The 10,900-nt window shown below is 38.0% G+C and overlaps 1 protein-coding gene across 1 annotated transcript in view; it reads left to right on the top strand.

The window, feature by feature from the left end:
* The window catches only part of CANX (calnexin), a 29,443-nt gene extending 21,098 nt beyond the window's left edge, over nt 1-8,345 (top strand). Inside the window, exons 9-14 of the mRNA XM_042450072.1 lie at nt 1,063-1,219; nt 3,167-3,382; nt 4,407-4,526; nt 4,727-4,859; nt 5,037-5,152; nt 5,408-8,345. Of these exons, the coding sequence (XP_042306006.1) occupies nt 1,063-1,219; nt 3,167-3,382; nt 4,407-4,526; nt 4,727-4,859; nt 5,037-5,152; nt 5,408-5,461 (796 nt within the window). The 3' untranslated portion in view covers nt 5,462-8,345. The remainder of the gene's footprint in view (nt 1-1,062; nt 1,220-3,166; nt 3,383-4,406; nt 4,527-4,726; nt 4,860-5,036; nt 5,153-5,407) is intronic.
* The last annotated feature ends 2,555 nt before the right edge of the window (nt 8,346-10,900 follow it).

The raw sequence follows: 10,900 nt of genomic DNA, 5'->3' as shown, positions 1-10,900 counted from the left end.
GGGGGCATGCGAGCCATGACCCATGTAGCCCATGTCTATTCCATGGAGAATATGAATGGCAGAGCAGCAGTCCAGAAAACCTTTTGCCTCTTAAGTTCACTGATGTGGCAATATGGGCAGTAAAGCAGGGTGAGAGACAGTATTTGGGTACTGTTGTGAGTGGCATCAGGGAATATCCTTATTGGCAGACATTAGTTTGTAAGCCATGAATGTTGACTTAGAAATTAGAATTATTTCTTGCCTTATTTGACTGACTGCATCAGCTTTTAAATTATTTTTTTAAATAGGAAAACCATTTTCCAGGTTGATAGTTTTGGTAGCCTTAGTGGAATAAGATACTGTTCAGTATGTAGTAACATGTACTGTTGTATTCTCACATGGCTGTATTTTGGTGGAAATGTCCTTCAAAAAGCCAGTGTTCAGTGATTACAGTAGCTAACATATAAGTCAATCTGCACTGAATTCTCCCTCTGGGTTGTAGCACAGAGTTTTTTTCAGACACTTATAACTATGCAAGATACTTGACACTGGCAAATGTGCTAGTGTTAGCATGATTCTATTTGTATTTTTCAGTGCTTAAGTTTTATTGTGCTAATGTATAAAGTTTCTAGCATAGTTGGTGTACTTTTCAAAACTTGGATAATGATTGACTTCCCTTTCTGAAAAAAAGTATATACACATGTCCCTCCATATTCGCTAGGGTTGGGGGCACAAGACCCCTGTGAATATGGAAAACCCGCAAATAACAAGAACACCATGTTTTTACCTGAGAGAACACCTTTCTAGATCCTTTAGTGCAACTCTGGTCAACGTTTGACAGACACTGACCATAGAACTGCACTGGAGGAGCCAGAAATGCTTACTACAGTATTCTCTCTAGGAATCGCTAGGTCTTTCAGTGCAACTTTGTTAAACCTGACCATAGAGTTGCACTGGAGGACCTAGATATTCCTAGAGAGAACATATTAATCAAATCCGTGAATAATCAAATCCGCAAATATCAAAGCTGCAAATATGGAGGGATGAGTGTAGTGTTTCTCTAAAATAGAGTTCCTCTTTCAGGGATGAAGATATGGATGGAGAGTGGGAGGCACCGCAGATTGCAAATTCAAAATGTGAATCAGCCCCTGGCTGTGGTGCCTGGCAAAGACCAACAATTGACAATCCAAACTATAAAGGCAAATGGAAACCTCCCATGATTGATAATCCTAACTATCAGGTAAATGATCTTGATTATAAATTATGCATCTAAGCCTCTGTCAAGTTTCATTTCTTGTACTCTGTATCAGTTTAGTCAGAGCCAGTGTGGCAGGGTGGTTTGAGCATTGGACTAGTCAGCCCTCTGTATCCATGCATACTGCACCATATTCAGTTAAACATGGCTTAAAACTTAAAAAAACAAAAAAAACAAAAGCAAACCTCGATTTTACCATTTTATATAAAGGATACCATTTTACTGCACCATTGTTTTTAAAGGGACTTGAGTATCCATGGATTTTGGTATCCACGGGGAGTCCTGCGACCAAACCCCACCAGATACCAAGGACCTACTGCAGGGGTAGGCAACCTTTTTGAGCCGGGGGCCGGGTTGCTGTCCCTCAGACAACTGGGGGGCCGAAGCCAAAAAATAAATAATTAAATATTTTTTAAAAAAAAAAATTAAATATATAAATAAACCGGGACAAATGTAGGACAAAATTTTCAAATGGAAGACACTTTTTTTAAAAAATGGAGGACACGCGAAAAAATTTGCTGATTTTTAAAAAAATGTTAATATAAATGCATGTTTCTGAGGCTTCTATAGACAATTGCTCCCCAAAGGCCCCGGCGGAAATCGGCGGCAGAACCAGGCTGGGGCCGGTCCCAAGGCCTCGCCGGGCCGCAGGTTGCCTACCCCTGACCTACTGTATGACCCTGGAGACCAGGGTTTGCATCCTTGCTCAGCTGTAGAAACACTCTGGGGGACCTTGGGCAAGTCATATTCTTTCTTCCTCAAAGGGAGACAAAGGAAAACCACTTTGACCAAATCGTGTCAAGATTTGGAATAAGGTACATACCAGTTAGTCAGCCACGTATGATTAAACTATGTCTGTTGTTATGTTGGTGCATTATATAACTTCAGAAGAGAATGGTTTATTAAGGTTTGCTTTTGTTTTTTGGGAGATGTAATTTGGATGTCTCATAGAAAGAAATTACTCAGTTTTGAAATTGAGAAACAGCCTTTCTTTGGAGCAAAACATTTGTGGATTAGTATTCACATGAGAGCCAGTGTGATATAGTGATTTGTGCACTACGCCTCTGGATACCAAGTTTTGATTCTCCTCTTGGTCACAGAAATCCACTGGGTGACTTTGGGTAAGTCACTCACTCTTAGCCCCAGAAAACACTGTGATTAGGCTCACCTTAGGCCATAAGTGAGAAATGCTTTGAAGGTACACAACAGCAAGAATGTATATCTTCAAATGCATGAGTACTGTTTCAATTGTAGATAAGTGTGGAGGACTGTAAACAGTTATGTCAAGAGTGGAATGAAATTGAAAAATACATGGATAATAAGTATGATGCTCAGTTAGCACTTGGATGCTAGCAAAATAAGCACAGTGATAGGGGATGATCAATTTTGGTCAGCAATGCTGAGTGCTCAGAGACACCAGAATCCATTGTCTCTGTTTTAAAATCAAACGAAGAAAGCTGAACTTCATGGGAGTTCTACTTTTACGCTCAGCCTAAATGTTTAAAATAAATAAAGCAAAATAATTTATGAATTGTAACTGTTCGTACTCAAGATGCTACAATATTTTCTTTTCTGGTATTAGCTTTCAAGGATCTCAGCAGAGTTCTTTGACAGCCCTGCTTCCCAATATCTTTTCAATTAGAGGTGTCAGGGGTTGAATTTTCAACCTTGTACATGCATAACCATGCACAGTGATTCTAACCTATGGGTAGAAATCTGCTGCAGGTATGGGAGAAATAACTTCATGTGACAAAACTGGAAAATAATAATTTCAAGACATACAGTACATACGTGAGAGTGACATTGTGAATGTCAGCTAGGAATCAAACTAAGATTTCTTCAAGCTTTCTAATCCATTCATTAGGGTTTGAAGGATCAATGAAAAAATAATAAGTGTATTACTGACTGAGTGGTATCTGTATATTTTTTCAGGGCATCTGGAAGCCAAGGAAGATTCCAAATCCAGACTTCTTTGAAGATCTTGAACCTTTCAAAATGACGCCCTTTAGTGCTCTGGGACTTGAGTTATGGTCTATGACCTCTGACATATTCTTTGATAACTTCATTATCTGTACAGACCGAGCAGTGGCTGATGACTGGGGTAATGATGGATGGGGTCTGAAGAAGGCAGCTGATGGTGCTGCTGAGGTAAGGTGTTCTTCAGTAGAAAGCACAATGCATGATTTAGGTTTTCTTCATTCATGTTGTATGAGATTGTGTATGCTACTAATTTTAGCATTTTTCTAAAGCCTATGGGTTAGGTTACTTTCCTCTTCTTAAGGTTGAACGGACCAAAATTGTTTTTATTCCAGACCTTTGATGTATTTAGGAGCTGAGGAAGCTGCCTTACACCAAATCAGACAAATTGGCCCACCTTCCTTGGTAATGTCTACACCATCCTTGCCCAATCTGGCCATGCTGGTTGTGAAAGATTGATGTTGGAACCTTTCATAACTAGAGTGCATAAGCTGGGTAAGGCTGATGTACACAGATCAACAGTGGCTTTCCATGGTTTCAGATAGGAATCAGTCCCAACTAAACATGGAGATGACCAGGTTCTAACCTTGAACTATATGTACAGTAAGTAAAGTATGTGACCTGTAACTGAGCTATGGGCTTTGCTGTGTTATATGATGGTCTTTGTTATCCATACAACTGCATGGTTGGAATGTCATTGCCAGATAAATAGTTGAATCTTCCTGCAAAGTTCTTCATGTTACTTATATAGCACATACTAGATTGGGCAATGTTCAAATACCATTTTGTAAGTTGTTACTGTTTGAGAGTTGGGGTACAAGAGTGGTTTTACAAATGACTATAATCAGTTTAAATTTTGGTAAGGTAGTTACTGTTGTATACTATCTCAGTTGTTTTTCAGTGCTATAAATCATTGTTTTTTAAGCTACCTGATATGGTGGACTAGCATTTTGTTTTTTCCCAAAGCGGCAGGGGCCACTATCGTATTTGTGCCCATTGATTATAGTTGCATCTTTCTTTCCTGGAACTTGTCAGGGGACTGGCAACATAAACCAGCACTTAGAGATGTAAATGTTCCTGACTGGGTGGTTGTTAATAGAGAAATACATGGGCTGGCTCTTAGACTTTTGGTAGCTATGTTGCCTACCATGCACTGGGGAGTACGTGCCATTTGAAGTTCTATCTTATCTTCTAGCCTGGTGTTGTGGGTCAGATGATGGCAGCTGCTGAAGAGCGTCCCTGGCTTTGGGTAGTCTACATCTTGACAGTGGCTCTGCCTGTGTTTCTTGTCATCCTGTTCTGCTGCTCTGGAAAGGTGTGTTTCCCCCTAATGGCATGTTAAATTGAATCAAAATTGAAATTTATTGCTGATTCTTAAAAGTCTTATTTTGTTGTTTTGTTTTATTTTATCAACCACTTTGGGGCGGCAGCAAAGAAATAATAAAATTGCAAAATAAATAAGTGAACGATCTCTGAGAAACCTAATTGTGGAATATCTCTTGACGACTGTTTTAGAAGCAACCAAGTGCTGCAGACTACAAGAAGACAGATGCACCCCAGCCAGATGTTAATGAGGAAGAAAAAGTAGAGGAAAAAGACAAGATAGAAGGAGAGGATGATGAAGAAGAAGCCAATGAAGAAAAGCCAGGTATGCAAAATAGATGAACATCCATTGTTTCTGAAATCATTAAAGCTTACTCCTTCAACAGTCTTGTATTTTAAAAATAGAAGCTAACTCCAGTGGAGAGTAGTAAGATGGATGCTGGTCTGCAGAAAACACAAATGGCATATTTTAAAATAATAGAACTTTCTATATTTACTTTAGAAGAGAAGCAGAGGGGTGATGGTGATACAGAAACAGCTAGTCAAGAGGAAGAAGAGGAGGAGGAGGAAGAAGAAGAGGAGGAGGAGGAGGAGGGAGTTAGTAAACCCATTACAGAGGTAAGTAGTTAATTACAAAGCTTTGTTTTGGTGGAATAGTAACCCTAGAAGTTCTAAATTTCTTTTTTTAAATAGGAATACCAACATTTCATGAATAACAACTTCAGAATCTTCTGTTCATGTGATCATTTGTACACCACAGCCTGTGCGGCATGAATTCTGTGAATTCTAAAAATAATGCATCCTTAAGATTTTTTCAGAAGTCATAAACTTGTGTGACATTTCTGTAAAGCCTGTGATATTTTACCTTTGTAGGAGGAAGAAACTGTGAATAGATCCCCCAGAAACAGAAAACCAAGAAGAGATTGAAATATCCTAAGAACTTGATCTGATTCATTTTCCCCAATATGGTTTTGGGAGAGGACCTTGGATACTTTTTGCTGAAACAAAAAACCTCAAGATTCACCATCCACAGGTTCCCATCAAATGCTCTCCAGTGTAAATGGATGTTTAGCGGTCAAATACTTGCATTGTGTTTTTAAATAGAAAACTCCTGTAGAAAAAAAATGCATTTAACACAACCCAGCTATGAATTTCTGGAATGTTACAAGAACTAACATTTTTCTTTGTTTTTAAATAGAATGATAGAATTGCCAGTCTCAAAACCTTGGCTTTAATTAATGTATTAATCTGTCAATGGAAATGAACATCAACCCTTAGAAAAATGCTACATATACAATTTTTATATTTTTTTTTGTAAACATGGACATTCTTCTTATACATTTATTTCCCTTAGTTTGATCATGTTAAAGTAAATGAGTCAATGCCATTACAATAATACATCCAATCCATTCAGAGAAAGGATGAGATTAAAATCCTTGAAAAGAAATTATATCAAGTGCTCAAACCTTCCTCCTTTGTTGTTGTGGAAAACCATTATTTGTTCTGTTGGTCATGGGTACAGCCCAGGTGAAACAGTATTCACAATCAGCCTGAATTTGGGAGCAGGTTCTGGTTCAGGGTACTAAGACTGGACTATCTTATTGCTTTAGGCCTTAAATTGTCTTCAATATGGAATTTATTTTCTGTTTTTACTATTTTTCCCTGTGGTTTTAAAAAACCCTCCTTTTCTACCTTCTGCAGCTCCTATGCAGTTCCTTCAGAATGCAGTTTACCTGCTCTAGACTAGATATGCTCAGCTCACTGTTATGTCTGTTGTGTGGCTTTTTTTAAAACATTCTCAAAGTTAGAACTACTTATTTCTTGGGTCCAAACACTGTGAAATGGACAGTGTTGCTGATTTTCTAATTGTGGCCATTGTATGTACATTCATAGACAGATATGAGGCAATCTAAAGGCTTACATCAAATGAAGATGTCAGTATTTGTGGCTGAGGAAGGAGCATGTGAAAATTCATTGGGTGTATGTAACATACTGAGTCTCAAACAGCTCTTCATGTATCAGACTTCATGTGAATGTAGGGGATTCCAGTTCCAGCTAAATAAATTTTTTAAAAGTGTGTTGTATTGAGTGTCTGACCATTCAGAACCCTTTTTGAATGGAATATAAACTACCAGCTTACATACCTCCAAAGATGAAACTTCACCCCATAATATTGTAGTGGGAAATTGGAGATAATGGAAAGAAAAAGTGCTTTACTGGCTGTAGGCCTCTGTTTAAATATATGGGCAAAACATGTATGTGCACTGAATAAAACACTCCCAAGTTAGTCAGAGAAAATAAACTGAGCTTTTGCTGCCTGCAAGATATGACTGTCGTGCACAAATTTGTAATCATAAATGTAATACGGAATGTCTTGACTTAGTGCATAGTTTCTTTTCAAACTAAGCTTTAAAATATACTTATGGACCATTTTGCTTTTAGAAACCAAATTGCTTGTACCTTATAATTTTTTTCTAATTCCCTGATCTTTCCACAGTCCTGCTGCTGTTGCATTGGAAGCTACAACGCTTGCAGGCAGTGCTTGCTTAATTAGCTCATTTTAGTTGTTCAGGCAGTGGATGAAAATATTGTTCATAGCTGCCTCTCATCCATTTTTCTGTACTTGCAGTGGGCGTTTAACACCTTGAACCTGTACTAATTTTAATGGACTTGAGTTAATATTGTCTTTTGAACAAGCTGTTTTATTCCTTTATTTCTCTGTGGAACATGTATTCCCTTCTCCGAGATATCTGCATAGATGAACTTCTTTTCAGATAAGGTCAGGAGGCAATGCTTAATTTAAAGTTAAAGGTGTAATGCATTTGATACTTGCAGGGTTTCTCTGGAATGCTCTACTGTTTGCATGTTTTGGCTTTTTTATGTCAGCAAAATTTGCAAAGGCACTACAGGAACTTTTGTTTTTACAGTTTTTGGCTTGAAATGTACTACTTCAAAAATCTTACTCCCAGTGTATCTTTGTGAACCCATATTACAGAATATTCTACACCAAGATACTGTCACATGTGCTCTCTTGAAGTAAAGCCAGAGTTTCACGTATTATGAAGTTAATTGTGTTGGGTTTCCAAGTAACTGAGGTGCTGTGACTTGAAGGGTGGTGATTTTCTTTTGTTTCAAGTTTGAAGAGAATATATTTGGATATATGAATTTTTTTGTGCTGACAGAGTTGTTGAATTGGTAGCAGGAAAGAAATACCGTATGTTAAGATCTTAAAGAAAATGTACTCTTTCACAGAATAGAATTTCAAGGTGAATAGGATTTTAAACTATTTTTTGTTCAGAAAATAAAATCCATTCTAGCAGTTTGAAATCCATTGGTGTTAGTGTGTTGGATAAAAGTAGATACTTTTTCAACAAGATGGATAAGTGGTCTTTCTGAGGATAACACTGCAAAGTTGCACACGTTTAAAATACTGATGTAAAATGCGCTGAGTTTCATATATGGATGTTACAGATGACAGAGGAATCTCATACAATCAACCACGAGTGAGGAAAAAGTACCCTGAATCTTGAAAGGTAGCTCCACATAAATCGTGGCAGTAAATATGGTGCTTTTTCTTGGCACCTTTCTGCCTTCTCTTCAACTATAGTCTTCTAATGCCAGTATTGCCTCCATACAAGTTTCAGATGCAACCCCCTCCCTCAAGTGTTGGAAAAAAGACTGTGATTTTCTCATAAGTCCTGACTGTTATAAAATTGATAAACCTGAAGATGCAGTATGCATATAAATATATTGGTTAAGTTATGAACAAATGTAAGCATACTCTGATTAATAAAGAAAACATAAATCACTATTTTCTATTGTCTAGTTTACTATTTATTTTTTTTATCCTTGGGTTTTAATCAAAGAGCAGAGATGAGAGACCAAACAGTTGTGTGGGGAAAAACGTCATATAAAAGTGTGACAATCAAGCCTCCTATTTGAAATGTTCTACTGAAAATATCTTGAGCTTAGGTTAACAGTTAAAAATGATATGAAATTATTTCATTTGTACAGGCATTTTTATGTGTATGTGTCTCCAAGTTGCCTGTCTACTTATGGCTAATGTGAATTTCATAGGGTTTTCTTAGGCAAGGAATACTCTGAGACAGAGCCTACAGCGTGTGATATTCATTGGAAGTCTCCCATCCAAGTTCAAGGCTGATCCTGCTTAACTTGAAAGATAAGATGGGATATTTACTTCATCATTAATTTTTTTTAAAAAAAGGAATAGTTCAAATAAGTATGTGATTGAACAACTTGCTCTTTGAAATCTAAGTGATCTGAATTGAGCCAAAAAAACCTCCTCTGCCCTACTCTTCAAAATGTGGCTTATTCATATGTTTGTTCACTCTGTCTGAGCACTAGGAATTATCAACATGACAGAACCTGCAACTCTGCATTTACTGTCAACAAGAAAAATTGCCAGGGACCAGTAGGGATAGAATTTTGTAGTCAAAGTCAAGCCTTTGGTTGTGTATTTGTCTGGTTGCATACTTTAAGAGTACCAAAAAATAAAGAGAGAAAAGAAATCAGTGGGATTTAGATTAGTTATGGCTAGTTTAAACCTGATTGATTTAAGGTAGTCTTATATGTGTGACAGCTTTGATCCAACTAATAGGTAATGTGGGTTTTATTTGTCCATAATCCATATTGGAACAGTTTGCTAAAAGTGTAAAGGTCAATGGCTTCTTTATAGTAGGTTGTTTTTGGGAGCATCTCACTATGAGTGCCTCAGAATTATTTCTTTTTCTTTATAATTTGGCTCACAGAACTATGCCATTTATTTGGGATTTTTGTGTATTAACATGTTGCCTCCGTCAAACTGTTTACTTTTATAATGCACAATTCTTGGGCTAATTTTTCCACAACAGTAACACAGCAGCCCCTCCTTTTTCACGGGGGATCTGTTGACTTGAATAGAAGTGCTGGCTGGCGCGCATCCCATTCTTTCCCCCTCGATTTGTCCCTCACATATAAGTGAGGGACACAAGTCTGAAGACCACAAGAACAGAGGGAGGACTGTATTTAAAACCTATTCAGAACTGTTAATATGTTTTTCCATTATGTAATGTGAATAAAAGTAACCTTAATTTTATCCAATTAGCTGAGAGGGTCTTTTGGAAAGATTTAAACTCACCACTTCATGTCAATTATTTTGTATACAGTACCTGTTCAGTGATGGCAGCTTTTAGTTCCTTGACACACCACTGAGCAGAATGTAGACTAGAAGTCTACTGGTACACAATGGTTCACAGATCAGCACATACACTGCTCCCTCGGGTTACGAAAGTAATTCGTTCCGCGGCCGCTTTCGTAACCCGAAAAGCCTTCGTAAGCCGAATTGCCATAGGCGCTAATGGGGAAAAGCCGCGTTTCGTGCGAAAAAGCGCCGAAAAGCACCAAAATTTTTTTTCGTAACCCGAAATAAATTCGTAACCCGGAACAATTATTTCCAATGGGATTTTTTCGTATCCCGGAAATTTCGTAACCTGGGTATTTCGTATCCCGAGGTACCACTGTATTTCCAATTTGCACTGGGTTCATAACTAAAAATAAAGATGCTTATCCTTTCTAAATCAGGCTGCTAACAGCATGAAAATTGGAGGGAGTTGTGTGCCACAGGAGATTTCCTTCCTAATAAAATGCATGTGCAAGTGTCATTTGCTGGGGCTGAGCACATGTTCAGAGGCAACCTTGATGTGGGATCTATGTTGAACAATTAAATTAGGCCAAAAATAACTATTGCATACCACCATGGTAGCCCATGTTTTAAGTGTGCTGAGAGAGATCCTCAGTCAAAACTGGTTCACAATAAATGAAAAGAAATCCTAGCTCTGGTTCCATCTGGACTGCTTTTTCAATCCAATAGTGGCAAAAGGACCTCTCATCTTGTCCTCCAGGTTGCTATGCTTTCCTTTTGTTGTGGGATATAGTTGGACTCCTGGAGGCATGGGAGTAAAAACTAGAAAAGGTAATTAATGTGAGGCACCATGTAAGCTAGCAGTAAAACTAGTGTTTTCAAGGATTTTTATAAGTAAGGTGCTCTTTAAAAAATGACAGTAAGACTTGGATTCTGGTTATCTTGAGCTGTGCTAACCACCAGTGATCTTGTTCTGAGTACATTCTGAAGGGCTAGCATGGTGTAATGGTTTGGGCGTTGGACTAGGACACTGGTAGATGGGTTCAAATCCACTGGGTGACCCTAGGCGAGTCACACTCAGCCTCAGAGGATGGCAATGGCAAATCCACTTGGCAACAAATCTTGCCAAGAAAATCCTACAATAGGTTTCTCTTAGGATTGCCATAATTCGGAAATGACTTGGAGTCACACAACAACCACCAGCACCAATGTGATGAGAGGCGTTT

Source organism: Sceloporus undulatus, chromosome 2, assembly GCF_019175285.1.
Source record: "Sceloporus undulatus isolate JIND9_A2432 ecotype Alabama chromosome 2, SceUnd_v1.1, whole genome shotgun sequence".
NCBI classification, from domain to species: Eukaryota; Metazoa; Chordata; class Lepidosauria; order Squamata; family Phrynosomatidae; genus Sceloporus; species Sceloporus undulatus.
The sequence above is the reverse complement of the archived record's forward strand: the minus strand, read 5'-3'. Positions and strand labels throughout refer to the sequence as shown.